Raw genomic sequence first — 24,063 nt, forward strand, 5'->3', positions numbered from 1 at the left:
CCATTTGAAAGGAAGGTCCACATATCTACCCCTCCTCACGAAGCTGCAAATTTTGACGAGACTGGTTGAGCACAGACCATCTATGTCCATTTTTCTCGGTACCTAGCACGTGCTTAGGTATGAACATTTGCAATGCGTTCTTTTAAGTCCCCAGACCTCCACCAATAATGCAGAAACGTGCCAAAGTTGGCGGATAGCCGGACAGGCGTTGCCGGCATCAAAAAGCAGGCCGACTGCTATGCGACATGCCTCGAGTCACGTCAGTCACGTCTCATCGCGGTCGGTACGGTGGATATTGTGTGCAGAAAGATTGTCTGTCTTATTTCCATCAAAACTCTCTCAAGTCTGGTAAAAAAGCATCTATAAAACATGTACCCCGAAACCCCGTTTCCCCAACATAAATGAAACTCGTGCAACATCAAATCCCTCCCTCCAGACTGGCTGGCTGGCTGGCTTAAAGGACGCTCATAGCCACGGCGCCGGCGACCAGCGCCAGCGCGGCAGGGACCTTGGCACCGGCGCTGCCGGCGCTGCGCTCAGCAGACTGCTTGGTGGCGACCTTGGCGGCGGAGCTGTCCTTGGCGACGACCTTCACCTTGGCGGCCTGGCTCGTGCCGGCCTGGACGGTCTTGCCCGAGGGGTACTCGATGTTGTAGACGGCATCGGCGGGGTCGGTCAGGGGGTCGGTCAGGCCGAGGGTGTGCGGGCACGAGGGCTGGTTGCTCGTGGCCAGGTCGAGGGTGCAGGTCTCATCGTAGCCAAGGGTGCAGATGGAGTCGAGGATGTTGTACAGGACATAGTTCTGCGCGACCCAGCTGGAGGGCTGGGCGAGACAGCTGCTGATGAAGTTCATGCTGTTGGACGCGCTGAAGGGCAGCTTCTGGCCGTCTGTCTTGATGAGGTTGGCGCACTCGGACGCGTCGACGTCCTCGTAGTCCATGGTTACCCCGCCGCCTGTGATGGGGTTGGTCGTGGCCGAGTCACCCGTCTGCAGGTAGTTCCAGGCATCGTAGCTGATGTCGTGGGCCCCTTGCGACTCGTCAATGCGCAGCAGGTTGACTGACCGGCCCCCGTACGTCAGCTTGACGCAGATGTTGTTGCAGTCGACGGAGCCGGGCCAGTAGGCAACACGGTTGGTGTCGATCTTGCAGCCCAGAACCCCGACGGAGGAGGAATAGCTGTCGTGGGGGGTGATGGAGAGACCCTCCGCGGCGGCGCCAGCCGCGGCTACGAGGAGCGAGATGGTGGTGTAACCGTACATGGTGATTTAGTGAATGGAATGATCGAACTGCGTCAGACAGTTAAGGAATTTTGGCAAGAGATTGGAACAGAGGTTGTCAAGAAATGACGAATATGCTCTGAAGTCGCAGTGAAGGGAAGAGTGGCCTGCCACACGACTTTGATACAAGAGAGTGTATGTTTTGATGGGAAAAACAGATTGATGATTGTCTAAACGAGCATCATCTCAATCAGGCGCGACAAGACAGCCCTTTTTATACCTGGGGAAAAGCCTCGTGGGGCGACTGCGAACTACGGCTTCGATTACGACTACATCGGCTTGAGAGCATACCCTACACACCAACAAGATGGCAAGATCGGGGACCCAGACCAACATCTATGTACTACAGCTGACAAAATCATTCCAGAACACTGAGAGATTTTGTTCTGATTTTTTTCTCTCATTCTTCTAGAGCCCCCCACAAGGCTGTGAAGTTGTCCGATCCGATCCAATTGCAAGTCGACAACGTTGAAGCAGAGTTCTCCTGATTGGATATGCCGACCACGCTAGCGATTCGGGCCAGGGGTAAACTACGCTCCCCTGATGTCAACTCCCGTGGAAATCGGAAACTTGTGCCTGGGCTTGACTCGCGTCCAGGGACCGGATGACACCCATTGGCGAGTTGGCCGGGAAGAAAAGCGGGCGGGTGGGGTGCCATGTTGGGCCGTTTACCGTCAGGTCGGGTACCCGGCTTGGCTTGTCGATCCCCCCGATCTTCCCCCTTCTTCCCCCTTCTTCCTCCTTGGCCGGTTCCGGGGCCACACCCGGCGAACACACGCCCCCGCTTTTTTGGAGTAGGACGGCGCCGGTGAGAGGCCCGTTCATATACCAAAAGAGTGGGGTAGGCCACGAGTAACGAAGGCCTAGAACGTTCCAGGCGCAAAGAAGTAACTCGAGGGAGCAGCTTCCGAGGCGTGTTCAGCCGGGTTACGTAAGGAGTCTCCCGCCGGTTGTCGGAGGCGCGGCGCTGTCAATGAACCGGAAGACGGAAGTCATTTGTCCGAATTCAGTCCCGCCGTGGGGCCTCGCACGGTACAGACAAGACCGGCAACGGGTGATGGAGACGGAGATGAAGAGTTTGCAAGCCACTGGCGTAAGCATGGACGCCACATTTCAGGGGGACGGGAGTTGGTTCGGCGTTGACTGCCAGCCGATTTGGAGGAAGAGAAAAATATGTTGAACCGATTACTAAGACAGATAGAGAGGATGCGGCGTACCTAGAGAAAAGGGACAAAAACAAGGGGCGCTGTTTGGGAATGCCGATGTTGGCTGTTGGCTGTTGGCTGTTTGCTGTTGGTGGAAGGAGAGACCCCCTCGGATTGGTCGAGGTAAGAGGTAACGCGTGCAAGAACACTCAGCTGGTTTACTGATTCTCCGACGCCTAACACGTTGGCTGCTCAGGCGGAGAGTTGGCATGCTTCCGCGTTGGCTCGTGGCATCGCACCACCTCCTTCTTGTAGCCAAGGCATACATGCTTCCAATCGTTTTTCTTGCTGAATTTGGCAATGGATTGCCCGTGAAAGTGGCCGGCAGCTGCTGGTTTATCTTGGTGAGCTTGATAACCACCTACCTGTCTGGGCAGGTGGTGGTGCTGAAATGGCAGGTGACTTTCAAGGATGCACCTCTTTGCAAACCCGGATACGGATTGCACCATGCACGAAGGGCATATCTGTGGCTGGTGACCGTTGTTCACGAGATTTGGGGATCAAGCCTCGGCGAAGAAGGGTGGGTGACTGCGTGTCTCGCTTACCGCGCAGAACAAGAGTGCTGATCCGACGCACCCCATTGGTCGATTTCAGCACTGAACCCCCTGAAGATCTTGATGAAGGATGAAGGACGCAGATCTGCGCCGGCAATAGCGGGGTCCTGATGGCGATCGCGTTGTGCAGTTGGCCGCCACCAATGAGATCTGAAACTTTAGAGTCAACTGGACAAACCAATACCGGCGCTGCCCACCCCTTTGAAGCATGGAACCCTTTTTCCACCTGCCATTGCGATGTGATTCCTCCGAGAAAACGCTCCATACTGCGCTCCATACTGGCCTGGTTAGGCTAGGGAAGCACTGGAAGGTGCCATTGCCGGACTTGCATGTTTGGCCTGCCAGCTCACAAGGGCGCACACAGCCTTCCAAGTGGCCATGTCGACGAAATGAGACGTCCACAACTCCCCTGCCCAAGACACAGATGATCAGTCCAGATGGCTACTACGTTGGTGGATCGTGAAGACGTGCTGTTGAAGACCTTGGCACATAACTTGGCACATAACTTGGCACATAAATACCAAGACAAGAGCCGCCTTGGAGGTCATCCTTGGCCTGCACCGCTGCCACCTCCCATCACCATCCGCGCCCCGTACCTGCCAAGTCCAGCCCAGCCAAGCCTTCAAGCATCCCGCCCCCCCAATCCACCTGCCCCTCCTAGACTCTCCTTTTGCTGTGTGAGCTGTGCCCCCACGCGATACCTACCATGGCGCCACTCTCCAACGCACTCCTCGCCGCGACTCTCGCCGCCGGCGGCCTTGCGTCTGCGGTCCCTCCCCGGGTCGGGATCCCGGTGCCGCCCATTGGCAGTAGTGGAGCCTTCTCCGTTGGCCAGGTGCACAACTCGCGCCATGTGAGGCACGGCCCCATTGCTCTGGCCAAGGCGTACCGCAAGTATGGCATCTCTATTTCCGACGAGCTGGCCTCCGCTGTGGCCAGCATCGTCCAGAAACGCTCGACGGGCAGCGAGACGACCGCCCCCGTGGAGTACGACGTCGAGTACCTCACGCCCGTCTCCATCGGAAGCCCCGCCCAGGTCCTGAATCTCGACTTCGACTCCGGATCCAGCGACCTGTGGGTGTTCAGCTCCGAGACGCCCCGCGGCTCGGTGAACGGACAGTCCATCTACAACCCGTCCAGGAGCAACACCTCCAAGAAGCTGACCGGCGCGACCTGGTCCATCTCGTACGGTGACGGCAGCGGTTCCAGCGGCGACGTCTACCTGGACACGGTCACCGTCGGGGGCCTCACGGTGAAGAGCCAGGCGGTCGAGCTGGCGCGGCAGGTCTCGTCGTCCTTCACGGCGGACAGCGACAACGACGGCCTACTAGGCCTCGCCTTCAGCAGCATCAACACCGTCTCCCCGACTCCCCAGAAGACCTTCTTCGACACCGCCCTGCCGTCCTTGGACGCCCCGGTCTGGACCGCGGATCTGAAGCATGATGGCCGTGAGTATTGCCCAATCCACCTTTCTCTTATACATCTGAACACATTCCCCGACTGACACCGACTCGTAGCGGGCAAGTACAACTTCGGCTACATCGACAAGACGGCCTACACCGGCGCGCTGTCGTACACCCCCGTAGACAGCAGCGACGGCTTCTGGATGTTCACGGCGTCGGGCTACGGCGTGGGCAGCAACGTCTCGTCGTCGACGTCGATCCGCGGCATCGCCGACACGGGCACGACCCTGCTGCTGCTCCCCACCGCCGTCGTGCGCGCCTACTACGCCGGCGTCCGCGGCGCCAAGAACGACCGCACCCAGGGCGGCTACGTGTTCCCCTGCTCCGCCGCGCTGCCCGACTTCACCTACGGCGTCGGCTCCGGTGGTGGCCAGGTCACCGTCCCCGGCGAGTTCGTCAACTTCGCCCCGCTCGATGACGGCAGCAACCAGTGCTTCGGCGGCATCCAGGACGACGGCGGTATTGGGTTCGCCATCTTCGGAGATGTCGCCCTCAAGGCTGCCTTTGTTGTCTTCGACTCGGGCAAGAAGCAGCTCGGCTGGGCGGCGAAGAAGCTCGCCTGAGCGGAGATTTTAAGCCGCCGCCTGTGGATGAAGAAGGGGGAGCTGAGCCGAGGGGGGGCTGGTAGAGGTCTAAACAAGACGACGCCTGACGTGTCCTGCACCACCCCGGCGCTGGGCGCGGGGGCGTGGATTGTTGGGAAGGACCCACTAAATACCCAAACCCGTCTTCCATCGTCGACGCGTTTTTGTTCCTACTTTTACCCACAACTACCAGTAGGACAGACTACTAGCTGAAAACTAGTCACTGGGAGCACTCAGAAGAGACCATCGCAGTTGTCTACGCAGTAGGCTTTATTCCATCAGCTATTTAGCTTCCAAAATGTGATGCAATGGTGTGGCTGCATATGTGGTCGACCATGACGTCATGCTCTCGATTGACTTATCACATGTCAAATCATTGTGAGAATTAACTTTCACGGCCAGGAGTTACACCTACTTTCCTCCAACCTCCCTTCTCACTCCTCTGAGAAGTTATTTTGTTTAAGAGCCATTCCATATTACCCCTGTCCACGAGAAAACCTACCCTGTAATTAATTACTCTAATTAATACCATGAATACCATGACTCTCAAAGAGTCTCCAGCAACCAGTTTTATATAGCCATATCTTCAATCGAATTGGCCCCGTCGACCCCAGACGGCCCGCCAGGCCCAGACGGCCCGTCAACCCCAGATGGCCGACGCCATTCTCTTCTGCCTCGTCGTGCCTCGCGTATGCGCCAGAATATGGAGCCCTGTGGCGAACGAGTTGAGCATTAGAAACCTCGCAAGTCGCACAGCAGTACCATGCCTGAAAAAGGACAGCAACGACCGGGATACTTACGTCGTACACCTGCCTCAGGTCTTCTTTGTAGACCCTCCCCCTTTGCTGGACTAGCAGCCAGGTCGTCACCCACTCCAAAATGGACGCACCCCACTGGCGGAAGTATGTCTATCAGCAAGTGTACCACGGGGAAGCAAGGTGTGCGGGAAGGACATCCACCGTGGGTGGATACTTACTCCGAAAGGGTCCGCGACGAGGCGGTTCCCATGGATCATGCTGAACAGCTCCATGAACGTCAACGACCCCCCGCCCTCCTTATCCCACTTTGAGAACAGGTCCTCGAATTTCTGGGGCACGAATCGGCCCTCGGTATCGTAAACTCCGCTGTCCGAGCCATGCTGTGGCAGTGTCAGTCAGTCAAGCTCTCTCAGTCTGCCCGGTCGGGCAGGAGGGGGAGAAAGAAAACTGCCCTTACCTTGGCCTTGTGGATGCCGCCGACGTAGACGCGGAAGAGCGGGTCGGGCACGAACGAATACGCCAGGCGGGTGGGATACGAGAAGTTGAAGTTGATGATGGCCATGGCGAGCAGGGAGAACAGGATGTTGAAGCCCAAGTCTCGGAAGCCGACGTACGTGTCCCAGGGGTAGATCTGGCCGTCGCCGTCCCGGTCCCAAAAGAGGACGTGCTGCTGCAGAACAGTCTTGTCCCCGGGGCAGAAATCGGTTAGTTGCACGTACATATATGGGCTGGGCAGGAGATTAAAAATAAAGGGGGGAGGGGGGGGGGGCAGAGGGGAGGGGGGCAGAGCTCGTCTCGCACTCACATAGTCGTGGAACTTCCGGGCGTGGTCAACGCTTCCGTGCGGCTCCTGGGTCGAGATGGCAAGGTTGGCGCGAGGGACCGAGGGCTTGTCGATATGTTGGTCGGCGTCGACGGCGACAGGGCGTTTGCGGGTTGCCGGGCACTTCTGGACGGACATGGCGTCGCTGAAGCCGTTTTCTTTCCCACGACGGCGTTGGGGCGCGGGGCCAGTAGGCATGGTGTTTTCTTTCTCTCTCGCAAGGAACTACAACTCGGTTGCTTCTCCTTGAGCTTCAACGTCGAGGACTAGGTAGGTATAAGGGATGAGTCGTCGTGGAATCGGAAAAATGGTACGCCTCGGCTTTAATAGTTTGGCTTGGTTCCTGGGCTCCCGCTCCTGTTGGGATAAACCTTGACTTTGGAAGACGTCTGGCATGTGAGGAACAGTTTGTTGGGGTGCCGTTGATGTGAAAGCTGGTAATTGCAGGCTGATAGATAGATGATGACATCAGAGCTGGGTAGACTGGATGACGACTCACTAGACCTGTGATCTAGGTGGTTTAACTAAGGGGAGAGGGGTCTTTCATGCAGCTTCTCATGCACCCCTCTCAATCCTTCGTATAGCCAGAGCGTCTATCCAAATGTGAGCCTCTTGCTGAGGCCTCATGCTTGATAATCCCGGTAGGTGTGTAATTGGAAGAACCAGAGAAGCCTCCTGGCGAAGTTGAATTCCTATCTTTCTGTAGCTCACTGAAGACGAGGACTCCACGCCCCAAATCCCCTCGTAGATCTATAACCGGCGTGGTAGATTGAGTAATTATCTAACCATAACAGCTACAATACCGTATGAAGCACAGCAAGCAGACTTTCGAGATGCATGTAGCACCAGGCATGACTACCCACTTCACATGCGCAAGTCTTACGAGGAGGTAGAGTTGAGGTGTGTTCAAGAGGGTCGATAGAGAAAGGCTCAGAGCTTAAGCACTTCAATGCATCAACTACCGAGCCAATCCAGCGGCAAGAACCTTGTTAACCCTGGAATGACTTATAGAAGAGGATTCAAGGGTGGCTCGTGAACCTCCTCGTGAAATCTCTGCTCCGGTATTGATCGTGTGGCTTACCATTTGGATAGCAAGGTTAGAATATGATCTACCAGGCTTGAAAAGGTAGCAGAAGGAGTGTAGCTGAAAGGGTCAACATATAGTTACTGGGTATTGGGATAACCCCCTATTTCCCCTGCCATCCCCCTGGCATTCCCCTGAAAATTACTCGACGAAAGAGACTGTTTGTGCCACGAGGACATCGATATCCCCGAGATATTGGGATGAACTTTCCCTAACACGAAAGCGTGTAGCTTTTCTACCGAGGGGTCAACGTCGACATCTGAAGATCAAGAAGGCTTATCAAGCAGTCTCGTCATAATTACCGTACAGCCTATCTACACACCACAGGTCAACCCTGGCTATCTGTATCTAGGTCGTAAATACCTGACTGAACGCGCTTTGGGGGGAAGCCCGACGACGTCTACTACTTACTACTAGTAGAGATCCAAGACTCTGTTGATGGTGGCGCTCTGTTATCATTGGTGGGCTGACGGCTATTCCTCGTCGAAGATGTAATTAATCACTTCATGAAACTGCCACTCACTTGCGACATGCCTTTCTTCAGGACTGGGATGCCTATATTTTTCTCCTGCATTTGTCGTTCGAGTTCTACATACCCAGGTGGGTAGTGCCAATCTCGCTACACTACCTTCTGTCAGTCTCGATTCTGGGAACAGCAGGCCTGAGGACAAGTGGCTGGTCCTCCCGCCAGCTCAAACCTTGTTCGCCATCACGGAGCATACACATATCTACGGCAGGTTGAAGTCTGCTTCAAATCTATTCTGGCGAGCGAGATCCGGTCCTCGAAGTATAGCCCGTCATCAGCTAGATCCGATAACAAGGCATCATGGGCGCCCTGTTCGTGTGTATCACCATCTGGCCGCTTACAGTCTAGCTCAAGAATGCTTGTCTATCCCGTTGTTGTCGCGCCGTGGGGGGACCATATACGGCGGGCATGCTGGCGGCACGTTTGCCGGTGAGCGAGATGCTCCTCCGGGGAGGATGGGGAGGTATCGGGAGGTATCTGGGGATGGCGATATCGACGAGAGTTAGTTAGTGACCATGCAGATGCAACTTGCAAGATCAATAAATGGATGGCCAAGACACTGGGTCAGAGGCAATTGGCGTATGCTTCTCTGCTTCCTGCCTCTTGTTTTCGCGGCCGACGAGACCGGCACCTTGATGTCGCCTCCACGACTATCAACCGATTACTGCACCTACGTAGTAATTACCAATTGGTTGGGCTCGAGATAAATTAAAAGCAGGACCGGAAAGAGAGAACAAGATCTCGGTACCACACTATGCGATCATTGATGCCAGGAACACGGACGACGCATGAGCTGTTCATCTATAATCTAATTATAATTAGCCGTCGACATATCTCGACCTCGCGGACGGTGCTTTCAGTGACATTGACTCGGAGCTCCCCCACCCCTCCCCACTTCCCCCTGCCCCTCAGCACTTGCCAATTCGGCAACAGCAGCCGAGATCCAGGCTCACATTCGAGCAGGAAATACTAGTAAACTCCAATAGTGGACGGGATTGATTGAAGCTTTGATCGCATCACCGGCGGGGCGGGTCCTCACACCATTGAATTGACCAATTCGCGCGCCGATGCGTTCATTTGAGCAAGTTTTCCGAACTGCACGGCCGACCACCCCTCGCCGGCCCCACTTTTTAGTGTCACCCTTCAGGGATCCGAGCATGCAATTGATCCAGAGCTTGGGGAGTCGAGGACCCTGCCATTGGGCCTATTGGCCCATTGGTCCAATTGTCGAGGCTGTTCCCGACGCGGCGGGAAGGAGCCCTGGAAACGGGACATCAATAACTGCAGTAGCGCCCTTTCGCTCGACCCTTTTGTTTTCTTTGACGGGTCTCGGTTGGGGGCTGATGGGCTTATTAGGTAGGTAAAGGTACGAACTGGTACGTGAAGGCCAAGAGTTCCCCCCAACGTTGGCTGGGCGCTTTAACCGGCACCTTAAAAACTTGCTCAAATTGAACCCAGCTGCCCTGTCCTGCTTTTATTGGCACCCCAGGCAGGTTGTGGGCAAGGGAGGGGGCTGAAAAGCTTCCTGCGGGATGGGAGACTAATAAAGTATATATAAGTGAATGGCGAATGATCTCCCGCTCTCCTGTTGACTTCCTCACTCTTGATCCTCGCGGTTCTGTTGTTTGTAATAATTAAAGCTTGTTTCCTGATACCCCACGTGATACCCACCTCAAATACCCAAAAAGCCGCCACCATGAAGACCATCGCCCTTCTTGCTGCCGCCCAGCTGGCCTCTGCCCATTTCGGCATCGAATACCCAGAATGGCGCGCAAACACACTGTCGGAGGATAACCCGCAGTACTCGCAATGGACCTACCCTTGTAAGTCCCCCTTTCCTCCCCCACCTCCCGCGCAGGATTCCCCCCCAAAGCAAAACCCAGTCCTGACATGCCACAGGCGCGGGCGTGGACGCCGACGCGGGCAACCGCACCGACTGGCCCCTGCAGGGCGGCACCCTCAAGCTTGACCTGCACCACCCGTGGACCTACGTGTTCGTGAACCTCGGCCTGGGCGACAACGTGACCAACTTCAACTACACCCTGACCCCCGAGTTCTGGAACACGACTGGCAAGGGCACTCTCTGCGTTCCCGACCTGCCCCTCCCGGCCGACCTCTCCGTCGAGGACGGCAGCAAGGCCAGCATCCAGGTCGTGACCCTTGGAGAGAGCGGGAACGCCCTGTACAACGTGAGTTATCCCGTGATCCCCATCCCCATCACCCTCGCCTTCACCCCCCACTCCAGGGGAGGGCGTGGAAGAGAGGTCGGGGAATCTGCGGAAGAGAGAGGGGGCACCGGCTGATTTCGTATTGAAAACAAACTAGTGCGCCGACATCACCTTCCGAAAGAGCGCAAAGGCGCTCGTTTGCACGGCCGATGAGAACGTCACCTACGTCGCCGTCAAGGAGCAGAACGGCGACGGCAGCAGCTCGGGCAACGGCACCGGGTCGAACTCGGGCGGGTCGAACTCGACCGGCGGTGCTGGGGACAAGAGCGCCGGGACCGTCGCCGGCGTCAACACCGTTGCCCTGGTCTCGGCCGTGGGCCTGGCCCTCGCGTTTGGGTTTGGCATGAGCATGTAAGCCGTGCGGGCTGTGAAGTGGGGTGGAGTTTTTGTGTGCTTTGGTGTTTAATTTTATTTCTTGGTGGATTTTGGCCTCCCGGGCCCAAGTTCCTTAACCTGTACATATTAATTACCACCCTATATTGGGACGATGAGATGAAGCGAGATGTCAGGATGCAGTAATACCAAGAGCTCTGAGCTGAATATCCTCCATCCTCCACAGATTTTGAGGTGAAATGCAAATGGTGACGGGTATATACGAGAGAAAGAAAGAAAAACTTGGAACTACGCCACTCACCATCCAGTTCCGATGCACGCTCTCCAGTCACCATCCAACACCGTCCCATGTATTGAACAAACACACACGCTTCCAACGGGTTATCTTCGGAAGCAGGTCGCGTGATAAAACATAAAGCTTGGTCGTATTCGTTTCCGTCGGAGTTCATTTATCTCTCCGTCAGCTGCTTCGAGAACAGCTCCTCCGAGAACAGCTCCTTCACCACCTGCCGCATCGTGATCCGCTGGTTCGGCTGCGCCGCCAGCATGCCGGCGACGAGCTCCTCGAGCCTGTCGCGTCTGTCCAGCTTGTCCCTGGCCTCGTGGACCTCGCCCAGCCACTGCTGCATCTGCGAGACCGCCGACGGGTACGGCTCTCCCGCCCGCCCGGCCCCGTGCGCGTCGTGATGGTGATGCCGGCGGTGGTGATGGTGATGGTATGCCGGCGGCCTGTTTAGGTCCGCGATCATCCAGTAGAGCCGGCGCGGGTGCTGGGCCCGGCCCCGGGACTCCGGGAAGGGGATCTTGCGCAGCACGTACAGCATCGTGACGCCCAGGGCCCAGACGTCGCTCGGCGCGCCGCGCAGCTTGCGCCCGACGAACTCCGGGGGCACGTAGTAGGGAGTACCGCCCGTGGTGGCTGAGGAGCCAGCCGGGGTCGACAGGCCAAAGTCGCACAGCACGGCGCCCCGCTCGCGGCTGTACAGGATGTTGGCGGGCTTGATGTCGTTGTGTACCAGATTACGCCCGTGGATGTAGTGGAGGGCGCCGGCAATGTCGCGCAGCACCCGCACCGCGTCGGCCTGGTCGCCCCGGAAGAGGTCCGTTCCGTCGTCGCGCCATACCCCCTTGGCCGACAGATCCCGCGCCTCAATGTGCTCCATGTACAGCGACAGGTAGCGCGCGTCCCCGCCGTACAGCCGCACGATGCTGTCGTGCTGCAGGTCGTCGTGCGACTGGAACTCGCGCAGCCAGATGTCCGCCTGCCGGATCACGTTGCGCTCGTTGTCCTGCGGCTTGGCCACCACGCCGCCGCCGCCGCCTGCTGCCAACGGCGTCCGCGTCTTGAGCACCTTCACCGTGATGATGCCGTCCGACACGCTGGAGTGGTCGGCCTTGAACACGCTTGACAGCGCCGTCGACGCGATGGGCTCGCGCTTCGTGATCTGGTACTGGTCCAGCTCGCAGCCGCCGGGGATGTCGGCGGACTCATCCCGGCGCATGTCGAGGAGAGCGTGCCCGTTGGACGGGACAATATCCTTGCCCTTGTCGGCGGTGGGGAGGGGGAATATAAGAGGATCCGCCTGCGGGCGCAGGAACATGATCACCCCGTCGTCGTTCTTGCCCGTCGCGGCCGCCGCCCGCAGCTTCCTCTCAGGGCCCGTAGGATCGTCGTCGTCGGCCGTAAATGACCTCTTGCCCGACGAGTTCACCATCTCGCTCAGCGACGGGCCCTCGGAAGATGACCCGGACGGGAGCTTCAACATGGCCGGCCGCTTCTCGATAATCCGGAAGTCCAGGACCTCCGTCTCGTTAACTCTGATTCGCCAAGTGCCCGGGACAAGGGCCTTGGTGGTTCCAGGATTGACGGTGTACTCCATGCCGGGGCTTGCCGCGGGTTGATACGACACCCTGGAGAGGGAAATGGGGACATCTGAACGGTTGAGCAGGATCTGGTTGTCGCTAGCCGGGTCGTAGTACAGCTCGCACCACAGCGGTGGCCTCGGAAGATCGCCGTCCAGCCGCTCCCCAGGTATCCTGACCGAGAACTTGATGTCCCGCGAGGTCTGGGTGACTGCCAAGACTTTGTGTTGGGGCTGGTCCTGTTCAGCGATCTCGGCCCGCAGCGCGAGCCATTGGCAGTTATCCTGATTGCCGGGACTGACCGACCGGCCCCTGGTCAGTGGCCGGACCAAGATCCGAATGCCTTTATCCGGCGGCACAACGAGGTGGTCCAGTGGGACCGAGCTGCCAACCGAGGGGTTGATCTCCTCCCCCCGGATGCTCTGCAGCCGCGCATCGATCTCGGATTGTGAGAACGGCTCCGTCTTCTGCTCCGAGTATTCCTCAGAGATGATGGGCCGTAGGTCACCCATCACCGCGGCGGGATGTGGTCGGTGTGGTGGTGACGATGCGGTTGGTTGCTCCGCAGGAATGTGTGACGGCAATAACAGGCACACAAATGGTGGGATTACACAAGATGGTAAATCGGGCCAGGCTGCAAGGAACCACTACTTGAACGAATGAAGCTTGAGGCAGCCGAAAATGGAGTATGGGATGGCGCATAAAAGTGAAGAAAATGCGTTGGATGATGGCGCTGGGGGTGGGGGATGGGTGGCTGCCACTCAAGCTGGCAAAAGCCGCTATGCTATGCAGAGGAAACAGGGTTTCCCACAGGGGCAAAGGGAATAAAAAAAGAATGCCTTGTGTTCAATGCCTGCTTGCCATGGTTGGTGGGTGTAATGACCGTCATTCAACGGGGGAAAAATTGCAGATGAGCCTAGACGGAGAGGACGAGGGTGTTGATGAGCCCTGCTGACGGGGTCTCAGCCTCAAGTGAGGATTTGCGGAGAGTCATCGAAGCAGTCAGAAGGGAACGGTCCGGCGGGTGCCTAGCTCGAAGAAGTTCCCCCGCGCAGGCCTTGGGGTCGTCTGTTAGCGCCCTACTTGTCCAGATCCTTGTCTCGACCTCGAGGCGGGATAACGCGGAGGTTTTGCAGGCCGGGAAACAATGGCCATAGACGCCCTGAATCGTTCACGGGAGAGCTACAGGAACAATAAGAACAAGCTTCGTCGCGGCTAGTGTGGTCAAATGGTGAGTTTGGGACGCTGGGCATGAGCTTATTTGATCCTTGAAGCCGCCACTTTGTTAGCACATGGGCAAATTGCAAGACTATCATCAGCTGGTGGACACGGATTTGGCAGCCTGGTTGAAGTACCTCCGTACCCCGCAAGCATGGAACGGACGGGAATTGCCAGCTGCCAGCCTCGGATTATCCACACAAGTGGTGGAAAGAAAAACTGGTGCATACGTTACACTACATACTAACAATTTTCTTGGCAAAGGCAACTTAATAATGTTAGTGGGTGGGGTAACACATGCACTGGTTCTTCTTTCCACCGCTTGCCCACACCACCAAGGTGCTTTCCAACTGCTTCGCCCCACCTGGATTAGAGCCGACCGTATTTGGCTAGGGGGTGGCCAGTAAGCAGTCATCAGGCAGTGGCTGACAAAACCCTCCTGTTGCTCTGGCAGTGCTATTAGAAACACACCACGCTCGTGTTTGTGCACCCCCATCCACCTTTACACAAAAACATCACGTCACAAGGCTCGGGTCAGGTGTCACTTCCGCGACAACACAGCGAGACGGGAAGGAGAGGGAGAGGGAGAGGGAAAGAGAGAGAACCTACATATTCTGTCAGCAACTATAGATTCCTAACCTTTAAACTTGTGCGGACTATTATCAAGAAATTGCTTGACAAGAAAAGAATATGATAAGAGTGCCAAATGGCCGGAAATCTGCTTGACATGGAAGGAGAAGATCAAAATGGCGGTCGAAAATTTTGATGCTCACACTCCTCCTCCCCTTGGCCGGGATGTTGATTTTGATGATGCAGGCTGGCAACCACGCATTCCGCTGAAAGTGGCAATGCAGGATATTATTGGTTCGCAGTGCTGACGCCACTGCAGTCCATTGGCCAGAAGCACAAGCAAAGGGGGGCCTCCGGCATCCCTCGTGTTCCACAATTCGCGCTAGCCCATAATTTGACCCACCTTGAGAGCAACCATTGGCTGTTCATTGCTTTACTAGCGTAGTTTGTCAGGCCGGAAGCGGACTTTCATTTGGGTGCCAAGGACACTGGGCGTCCCGCAATTTTTCAGTATGGAGCCAGGCCCCCGAACACCCGAACACCAGATCACCCATCCTCCCGGCCCAGTCCTGAAACCCGCTTCACCACGCCATCATCATCGAGATATCGCCAACCCTACAGAACACTCAATCGCCCGCAGAACCACTTTGGACTCTACAGACCCAGGCAATACAGGCGAAATGTACACCAGCGAAAGGTTCGTTTAGACAGATGGCTCTCTACGCCCGCGCAAGCACCACAATCGGCAAGCGATTTCAGTAAATGGTTCACGATTCTCGGTCTCCTGTCACCTATTGATACCCCCATTTCTTATCCACTAATTCGACTACACAATCACTAAATCACCAACCCTCTTCCCCCCCGACGGCGGACGATGGACGATCCAGGATGGACTTGGCCATATTGGAAGTTCGGATTGAAGAAGGATGACCTCTTCACCAAGCTGCACGACCAGTACAACACTTTCCCGTCCTCGATCCAGGACCCCGAGGCCTTCCACCACGACGTCTTCGAGATCTCAACCGAGGCGAGCACCGCGGACCAGTTCCATCGTCTTCTTGCCAACCGCAAGCAGCAGCGTCTCTGCGAACTGAACAACTCTCTCGAATCTGCCTCGCTCGAAATCATCGCCAACCCGACTCTCGTCGGCACCGAGCAGTGGCAATACGCTCTCCAGCTCTTCCGCACGAAGTCGTTGGACTCTCTCGTCCGCTACTTTGCCTCGTATCTCCCCCACGACCATCCATGGCACTCTCCCGACGGCAGTACCTCGTCCGGTTCGGAGTTCGACAGCGTCGACTCCATCACCGACTCACACTCGCACGGCTCCTTCTTCGACGCTGATGACGAGAGAGCTGCGGTTGTACACGAACCCTTTCCCATCTCGACGTGTATCGAGGGTCACCTACCACCGTCCCCTCGCTCCATGACGATGTGTTCGGATGGGTCTGTCGACGTTGTTCATCACACCTACACTCTGGATAACATGACTCCAGCACGGAGTCTCTCCTTCTCAGAGTCCGAGTCGGAGCACTTTGCTCTTCAGGATTCCCGATCCCATCTTCACGATGACGATGCCTCACAATCTTCCGACCCCGGGTCGCCCATCACGACCATATCGGAGATGTCAGACATGGCACACTTCGAGATGCTGGAGAAGGAGGATGGTGTCGATGCCAACGAAGACGAGCCGACCGAGGCTCCTCAACCCCCAGAGGAGGAGATACAGGAGTCGGATGATATGGAGACGCCGACCCCAAAGCCCGAAGCCCGAGCGACATCCTTCTTGGATGCGAAGCCATCACTACCTCACCGACGACACCGAAGCTTCTCACCGTCGTGTCCACACCCCCTCTCACGAGTACACACGCATCTACCACACCACGACAACCGAAAAGCACAACGCACACCGAGGCTTCGCAGGAGGGATTGCAGTCCAGGTCAGGAGAGGAGTCGTCGCCCTGGAGAAGCAGCGACTCGCGTACGGAAACCGTTGCCAGACCCGATCAGGTCGAGGCCCAGAGGACGGAGAAGGGCAGACTGCTAACGATCGTGGTTCCTTGGTGTTTTGGTGTTGGTGGTTTGGTCTTACCTATACCCTTGTACATATGTTGCCCACAGTTGTGAATACCTCTCTGTCTGCACTTGATGGCTCTCCACATCTCCCTTCTTGGTCAGGCAATGGGTGTGATCGCGTGAGGCCATTGCCAGTGCAATGGCCATTCTTGGTGGTGTTGCTAATCTCGCTCGCTGTAGTGCTGCTCCCTGCCTAACTCTCTCCCGTGAGGCTATTCCCATCCTCGCCCTCTATTGACCCACGACGCCGTTATCCCCGCCTCTCGAGAACTCGTTGCATTCATTACTTCCTGCTCCTGCTCCCCTCACTCTTATGCTAACTCGTACTGTCAGGATGTAATCTTAATGTTTAATCTGGTTGTGTTGTAGGATCTTGAAGCTATTCGCCTGGCCCGCCCTGTCAAAACATTCCTCCCCCCCTCGTCGTCCTCCCCTACCATCCAAACTGACACTGGCGCCGCAGCAGATAAACACATCTACAATTCATACACCGAGCAGCAATCGTCGAACCTCGTCTCTTCCTGTTGGATATATTTCCTCGCACACTTCCAATCTGTTTCGTGGATGTTTGGGGGTGCCTGGTGTCGGCTTACTTCCCCATCCCCTCGCCGGCTTCAGCCGTGGCGTTTTCCCCCCTCAAGACCCCCGCCCCCGCCCCCGCCCCACTCTGGTGTCGCTACCTACATTCATACATGCTCCCCACTTCCCGCCCCGTTCTGCTGCTAACTTCAAGTGCTATTGTCGAGCCTCGCATGTGGAGCAGACAGATACCCAGGTAGGTTGAAGCCGGGCGACGGGCGTGACCAGGCTTGGCCGAATCACACAAAGGCGGGCGAGAGGTTCCTCGATGTATAATAAAATTCTCAGTATCCTGTAATAGCAAATGATCCAATGCTTTTAGTATCTTGGCGATTAATCTTTCTGGAAAGGGTATCAAGGCTATCCCATATTCTGTAAACCTTACTTATACCCAACATGCTTGTCTCCCGTGACCACCTATCCATGATGAACACACAAAATCAAACAGTACAGGATCAGCCCCTCTGTCCTCTCCCCGGGTCTAAATGCACCAAAAAGGTATTGTACGTAGATGGTCGTAAAACATGCGTTGGGGGATTCCAATATTCCCCTTCGTGAAGATCCGGCAGTAGATGGTCATGTCATATAGGTAGGTATGCGTCCCCATCAACGCAGACCCCCAAACCCCTTCTCCACAATGAACCTGACCGGCTTCCTGCGACGGCTGCTCATCCCCCTCGGCGGAATGACGGGTCTCATCACCGGGCCCGGCCCCAACGGCTTGACGCTCATCCCCTTCGTGCGCACCATCGCCTTCCCGGAGTCGGGTCTGTTGTTGCCGCCACGTCCACCGCCGCCGCCGACACCGCCGGGCCCGATCATGCCTCCCCGCGCCTCGGGCCCGGGGCTGCTGCTGCTATTGTCGGATAATACGGCGCCGCGGCGGCGCTCGTCGAACCCCCACCTCGCGACCCCCCCGCCGGCCAGCCAGCCGGCGAGGTTCTTGCACTGGCTGACGTCGAGCCACTCGAGGCGGCCGCAGCCCTCGAGCACGTTCTCGACGCCGACGCCCGTGACGCGCACGCAGCCCCGGACGCTGAGGCCGCGCAGCTCGTTGAGGTGCAGGGCGGCGCAGCCGAGGCTCGCGTCGCCGACGGCGCTGCCGCAGAAGGCGAGGCGCAGCTCGCGCAGCAGCGGGAGGCCCAGGGCGACGACCTCGGTGGCCGTGTCGGAGAGCGCGCAGCAGAAGGACAGGTCCAGGTGCGTCAGGTTCTTGGCGGCGCTGACGAGCGCCACGATGCTGTTGTCCGACAGGTACGTGCAGTCGGCGAGCCGGAGGTGCGTCAGCGTCGTGAAGCGGTGCGGCGCCCACGACTGGAAACCGGCGTCCGTGATGGATGTGCACCGTGTCAGGGATAGCCGCTCCAGCCGGGACGACGCGTGCACCGCGAGGTGCGCCATCGACCGGTCCGTGATGTGCTTGCAGTACGAGAGATTGAGCCGCCGGAGGGACGGGCAGCCGATGACGGTGCCCGGCGCCGGCGGAGGGGGGACGGGGGGTGGGGTTGACGGGGTTGCTGCGGATTGGCCCTCCGGCTGCTGCTGCTGCTGCTGCTGTTGTTGTCCTGCCTTCTGCCGCTGGGATCCCCGCTGCGAGCGGGACCTGGCGCTGGAGCTGGCGATGATCACATTCCTCATTATCATGGCCTCCCGCGCGGGCGGCGAGGGCGCCTCCGGGACGACCCAGCCGACCACCCTCGCGAGCAGGTTGTCGCCGACCTTGCGGCAGTTGCTCCAGTCCACCTCCTCGAGCCCCTTTGCGTTCTCGCACATCTCCAGTATCTGGCTCGCCGACACGTCCCAGACGCTACGCATCTTCCAGCACTTGACGCTGCGGCCGCACCGCCGCCAGAGCGCCTGGAAGCCCTCGTCGGTGATGTGGAAGCAGTTGCTAACGTCAATCTCGACGGCCCGCGACCCGATAAACGGCGCCAGCACGTGCGCGAGCGTGAAGTCCGACACCCTGCGGTTGAAGGAGCTCAGGTCGACGTGCGTGCAGAGCCTGGGGCTCTCGGTCAGGAGGCGCCGCCAGTGGGTAGACACCGCTCGGAGCCGGAGCATCTCGAATATGTCCAGCTGTTGGAACATGGCTATGAGGATGTCGTCGGGGAGGGAGGTCACCTTCTGCTGCTTCTCCCCGGCGGAGCTACATGGCCGCCGGGCCAGTGTCCTGGCACGTTTCGACGGGATTGGAGCGTCTTCCGGTGGGGTCGCCGATGATGTCGACACTGGGGGAAAGAGCTTTATCGGCCTGCTGCTGCTGGTGTCCAGGGTATGCGTTCTGATGCCATTAACGGGAGACGTTGGTGATGTCACGTCGGGCTGCTGCTGCTGCGGCGGCGGCGTCGGTGGGGCGAGCGAATTGCGACGACGGTTGCGAAGGTTCTCCATGTCGACGCTCAAGTAGGGGTCAGGGTCCGAAGGCTGGCGAGTCTGCGCCTCGTCCTTGGTCGGCGATGCTGGTTTTGAGGGGGTAGTAAATGTGACTTGGGGCAATGTTGTTTGCTCGGGAGTGCGCGGCTCATTATCGTCTTCGTCAGACCCCGCCGCCCGTGGCTCTGCTGCGTCCGGCATCTCCACGTCTTCTTCGTCCGACTTGAGATACCTCTTCCTCGCCGTCTCTTCGACCTGGAGTTTGATCCCAGGCGGGCACCGGCTCCACAGCTCGTCCAACGCATCGCCGCCGATCATGAGACACTCCACCGTCGTGATTGATCGCACCGTCGCAGTCCGCCCGTCAGACAGCCCCAGGCTTGCAACCTCCCCAAAGTATTGCCCCTGCTTCAAGCGCGGGCGGACATACGACGGTCTCGTCAACTTCTTGGGACCCAGCCCGTTTGATATCTCGTGGATCACCTCGGCCTCGCCCCGGACAATGAAGAAGATGTCGTTCCCGGGGCTGCCCTGCCGGACGATGTCGGTGAAGGGCGTGTATGATTTCGGCTGCGCGCTCAGGCCGAGAAAGTGGAGGATGTCCGGGGGCAACGTCGAGAACAGCGGAAGCTCCTTGAGCGTCCTGCGCACGCTGACATAACCGCTGCCCAGGGCGCTGCCCCCCACCGCCAGGTCTTCGATCACGCCAGGGCTTGGCGACTTGCGCTTCTTGGTGTTCACCACCGTCCCTTCCTTGATGGCGCCAACCTCCCCCGTGCTCACCTCGCCGGGAGCCGGTTCCCTCGCCAGCTTGGAGGCGCCGCTGTCGCTCTGGACTCTGGCGCCGTTGCCGTTTTCGTTGCGCTTCTTCTGCAGGATGGTCAACCTCTCCTCGGCCTCCTGCCGAATAGCCTTCTCCATATCCGGGAACTTGGGGAGCTCGGCCTGGAGGTCCTCCTTCTTGAGCACGACGAGCAGGCATTTCGTCCTCGCGATGATGGTGGCGGTCCTGGGGACGTTCATGAGCACGCCGATCTCGCCGAAGAATGCGCCGGGCTTCAGCTCGGCGTAGACGGCCTCGCCGTCGCGGCTGGTGACGGCGACGACGCCGCGGACCAGCCAGTACATTGCTTTTGCTTCGTCTCCCTCGGTCAGGATGTGGTCGTGGGCGGAGTGAACCTGGGGTCTTAAGTGGGCGCCAATGGCGGCGAGGAAGTCGTCTGGCGCAGAGATAAAGAGGGGGAAGGAACGGATGCGGTCCACGAGGTCTAGCGGCATGTCCGGAATGGTCGAAGCCGTCAGTGGGGATGGGCGCATGGGCCGCGTCGGGTTCGTCTCGACATTGAATGACCTGATCAAGGACGAGGCGGAATCCGGGACACTGTACTGCTGTTGCTGCTGCTGCCCCTGTTGCTGCTGCCCCTGTTGCTGCCCCTGTTGCTGCTGCTGCTGCTGCTGCTGCTGCTGCTGCTGCTGCTGGGCGCCCTGGGATCCACTGCCGGCAGCGCCATGGTGGGCGAGGGCCCTGGGCGGGGCTCCGTTCCGCCGCATCTTTGCCTGTCTAGAGTACGACGGAAGGGAAGCCTCCCCGCGGATCGACCGATCGCGGTTTGGTACCTTGTGCCTGGCGCGCTAGTTGGAAAAGGTTTCCCCAAGTGTTCCAACCTATCCAAGCTCGCCCAGATATTATTACCCCTAACGGAATGACGTGGGTCGTTTGTTCCGCCTTGTCCTTCCCGTATATTTGTGGAGGGGAGCGGCCGGATGGAGATTAGGCGGGGCCGGCTGTGGGACGGTTCATGCTATAGCCAGGTCAGGCGCGACGGGCTCCCCACGCAGGAAAGCGAGGGCACAGCAAAATATTGGGGAAGCTGTCTTTATGCGCCGTTGTCTCGGCTCGTTGGTGGTCGTGTGAGGTGAGGGGGTGGGGGAGGGCTTGGAAATGGAAGAATCGGTCGTCGATCTGGGATGCCGGAAGACTTGAAGCGGAGTTGGAATTGGAGAACAAGGGAAACGTAACGTGTGTGCGGCCGGCCGGAGAGGCGGTCAGAGGTCAGAGGTCAGAGGTCAGAGGTCAGGATGACGGTGTCTCGTAGATTGATTATCGATTATTGGAGTTCGGGCTTCCCGTCTAGCAACGTTCTCGACGGCTGCTAAGTTTCGGGAGGATGACACATGGTGTTCGATTCGATTGTGCGAAGCACTTGATTCGGGGCCGACGAGCGCTGCTCACAGAAACTTGGTCACCCGTCAATGCCTTCTCTGGTAGTGCTGGCCTGCAGACGAACAGATGGAGCTGACAGGCTGGCAGGCTAGCAGTGTGGGGAGTCGGGGGAGTCAGGGGAGAGGTTGAAACATACCTACGAGACAGCGCACCGCGAGGAAGGACGGATTTGGAGATGCCAGCCAGAAGGTGGGGGCTGCGAATAATAGCTCGGCTCAGCTGCCAACTGCCGGCAAGCCGGAAGGAAGGGCGTCTGTCTGGGGATGAAAGCGGCGGGAGCGAGGTTTGACGAAGCGCGCGTGACAGAGGCCGGAAAAACAGTTGATGTGCGCGTTCGGGCTGAGGAGGGGTCGGCCCAGCTCTGACTTCGGATGACGTGGGGTTCTGTTTTGTCGGGTCTCTTCTCTTCACTCTCTCTCTCTCTGTGTGTGTGTCTCTTGAGTGCCGTCTTGAGTCAAAATCCAACCTGCAGCTGGCAAGGTGTGGCTGCTGTGGCGGCAGGGCCTGGCTGATCACGTCAGTGGCCAAAAAGCTCTGGTGCAAAATGATAAAACAAGGGAGGTAGTATTGCACGGTAATCGCGCGACACAGCGGGTGGAGGGTGCAAGATGACCGGTCGATATGTTGCCAGTTTGTCTGAACACCTCTTCAGGGTTGGTGAGATGGAAAATAGTTGAAGGAAAGGTTGTGTTGTGTCATTGACAGTCACAGCTATCTGATGCTTCTCCCCCAATTCCATCCCAAAGCTCAAAAGTAGCTCCATCGAAGCGTGGAACTATCCGTACTTCGGGCCCCGGCGCTTTGACCAGGCGGGGATAGTGACTGGACCGTGCTTCACCCCTTGTGTCTGTGCGTCTTGCTCATGTTTGTTTCGTCCTGGATGTTTGCTTCGTCCTGGTTCCAGATCCAAAGATCAGTCCCAAATCGGTCGAGATGCAGGAGGCCTTTTCCTTCCTTTTCCTTCCTTCTCAACCACTCAACCGCGCGTTCTCCAGTCTTCTCTCGACGGGACGGAGACCCCTGGATGTATGCAGGTACGTACCCTGACGCTGGAGTCGCCACTGACGTAGAGGATACCCCACTGTACCATTTCCCGCACAACGGTGAGGCTCGGCTCATGTCACAACGCCCAAGTCTGCATTGAATGTCTTGATAGTAAGCTAATTGCAATGAGCAGAAAGTGGACAGGAACAGCACCACGAAAGAGTTGTTTCTCCAGAAATGTCTTCTGCACTACTCCCATGTACCTAATTTCGAGTGGGTAATTTTTTCGGATTTCCCATGTCACCCTCTCAGCCTAGAAGCCAAAGTCTCTGAGAACAGCTATACCCATACCGCAGTATAAATTATCCCCTCTCTCTCTCACACAGCCTCTCCCCTCTTTCCCCTCCGGTCTTTTTCGTTAACATCCTGGCATTTTTCTACCCGTGGGCGATGGCCGGACCAGGAGTGACCGACCCCGGAAAGGTAGCCCCAAGGGCATCGACCCAGAGGACCAGATCCAGGCCGCCATACAGGACTGTCAGCCTGAGAGCACGTCTCTCCAAGACATCTTTGCTGCCTCATTTTGGCAGGATGCTCGGACTCTGGCAAAAACTTCATCCGGGACCTCAGGACTCTGTCTCACTCTCTAGCAACCCGGCCTCGGCTCATTTTCCTCTTCCTCTCACTTGTCTCTTTCTTCGTCCAATCCTGTTGCCTTGTTGCTCACGGCACTACGCTTGTCAACATCTGGTTCCACCTACCCTGCTTCGTCCCTGAAAATATCCCATCGCTATCTATGGCGTGCGCCGATGGTTTCTGCAAGGTGGTGCGATACCTCAGCCGCGAAGAGAAGCGCAAAGAGTACGACCATGATATGGAAAATGCTCGCGAGCCTTGGCAAGATCTCCGTAATGACATGATCCGCATCGGACACCAATACTCCGACCATACTACTGGCATCACGAATATCGGGGAGAGCCTGCACGATGCCTGGGACGAGCTTATTCATGCCGCAAAGATCATCCCATCTGCCAGCTCCGAGCATGATCCCTGACTTTTGGACGGAATAATCCAGGGGACTTGCAGCTACCGAAAGGGGAAGCTTTGCCACGCTGAGCGCAAAACCCTGTGCTTCTGGGGTATGTGCTGGGGATTTGGCCCGTTGTGCATTATGGCTCTTCAAGGAAGCACTCGAGACGGAGAGATGTCCGCCTGACTCTTCCTCCGAAAGTACCTCGAGGCATCTTCCAGTTCCATTGGCTGACCTCCTCCCTGCATTGCATGTCTTGAATGGCTGACCCACGGCAACTTCAAGCTTGCTCAGCCCCATGACACTTCA

General features: G+C 57.6%; 8 protein-coding genes across 8 annotated transcripts; 4 read left to right on the forward strand and 4 right to left on the reverse strand.

Annotated features, from left to right (window-relative positions):
• Positions 1 to 105: 105 nt before the first annotated feature.
• Positions 106 to 1,543, reverse strand: QBC33DRAFT_250691 (uncharacterized protein). Its single transcript, XM_060422998.1, has one exon. The coding sequence runs from the start codon at positions 1,259 to 1,261 to the stop codon at positions 455 to 457; it is 807 nt and encodes a 268-aa protein (XP_060279376.1). The 5' UTR covers positions 1,262 to 1,543; the 3' UTR covers positions 106 to 454.
• Positions 1,544 to 3,530: 1,987 nt separating this feature from the next.
• On the forward strand, positions 3,531 to 5,480 carry QBC33DRAFT_250790 (secreted aspartic proteinase precursor). The gene is made up of 2 exons (XM_060423000.1): positions 3,531 to 4,486; positions 4,556 to 5,480. The coding sequence occupies exons 1-2, from the start codon at positions 3,745 to 3,747 to the stop codon at positions 5,062 to 5,064; spliced, it is 1,251 nt and encodes a 416-aa protein (XP_060279377.1). The 5' UTR covers positions 3,531 to 3,744; the 3' UTR covers positions 5,065 to 5,480.
• On the reverse strand, positions 5,352 to 7,080 carry QBC33DRAFT_550567 (Caleosin related protein-domain-containing protein). Its single transcript, XM_060429093.1, has 5 exons — positions 6,649 to 7,080; positions 6,301 to 6,525; positions 6,062 to 6,223; positions 5,886 to 5,978; positions 5,352 to 5,796 (listed from the first exon to the last, which is right to left on the reverse strand). Exons 1-5 carry the CDS (start codon positions 6,862 to 6,864, stop codon positions 5,656 to 5,658), a joined length of 837 nt encoding a protein of 278 aa, XP_060279378.1. The 5' UTR covers positions 6,865 to 7,080; the 3' UTR covers positions 5,352 to 5,655.
• A 2,599-nt stretch (positions 7,081 to 9,679) lies between these two features.
• QBC33DRAFT_250948 (uncharacterized protein) lies at positions 9,680 to 10,968 on the forward strand. Its single transcript, XM_060423001.1, has 3 exons — positions 9,680 to 10,099; positions 10,176 to 10,465; positions 10,602 to 10,968. Exons 1-3 carry the CDS (start codon positions 9,973 to 9,975, stop codon positions 10,857 to 10,859), a joined length of 675 nt encoding a protein of 224 aa, XP_060279379.1. The 5' UTR covers positions 9,680 to 9,972; the 3' UTR covers positions 10,860 to 10,968.
• A 137-nt stretch (positions 10,969 to 11,105) lies between these two features.
• QBC33DRAFT_250962 (kinase-like domain-containing protein) lies at positions 11,106 to 13,426 on the reverse strand. The gene has a single exon (XM_060423002.1). It carries the CDS (start codon positions 13,210 to 13,212, stop codon positions 11,287 to 11,289), a length of 1,926 nt encoding a protein of 641 aa, XP_060279380.1. The 5' UTR covers positions 13,213 to 13,426; the 3' UTR covers positions 11,106 to 11,286.
• A 1,583-nt stretch (positions 13,427 to 15,009) lies between these two features.
• Positions 15,010 to 16,556, forward strand: QBC33DRAFT_251020 (uncharacterized protein). The gene has a single exon (XM_060423003.1). The coding sequence runs from the start codon at positions 15,363 to 15,365 to the stop codon at positions 16,533 to 16,535; it is 1,173 nt and encodes a 390-aa protein (XP_060279381.1). The 5' UTR covers positions 15,010 to 15,362; the 3' UTR covers positions 16,536 to 16,556.
• Positions 16,557 to 17,749: 1,193 nt separating this feature from the next.
• Positions 17,750 to 21,067, reverse strand: QBC33DRAFT_460140 (uncharacterized protein; the record flags this gene model as incomplete). The annotated part of the gene is made up of 1 exon (XM_060424965.1): positions 17,750 to 21,067. The coding sequence occupies one exon, from the start codon at positions 21,065 to 21,067 to the stop codon at positions 17,750 to 17,752; it is 3,318 nt and encodes a 1,105-aa protein (XP_060279382.1).
• A 2,453-nt stretch (positions 21,068 to 23,520) lies between these two features.
• QBC33DRAFT_563165 (uncharacterized protein) lies at positions 23,521 to 23,778 on the forward strand (the record flags this gene model as incomplete). Its single annotated transcript, XM_060430251.1, has 1 exon — positions 23,521 to 23,778. One exon carries the CDS (start codon positions 23,521 to 23,523, stop codon positions 23,776 to 23,778), a length of 258 nt encoding a protein of 85 aa, XP_060279383.1.
• Between the last annotated feature and the right edge of the window lie 285 nt (positions 23,779 to 24,063).

Source organism: Phialemonium atrogriseum (assembly GCF_030411735.1).
Source record: "Phialemonium atrogriseum strain 8032-3 unplaced genomic scaffold QBC33scaffold_34, whole genome shotgun sequence".
NCBI lineage: Eukaryota > Fungi > Ascomycota > Sordariomycetes > Cephalothecales > Cephalothecaceae > Phialemonium > Phialemonium atrogriseum.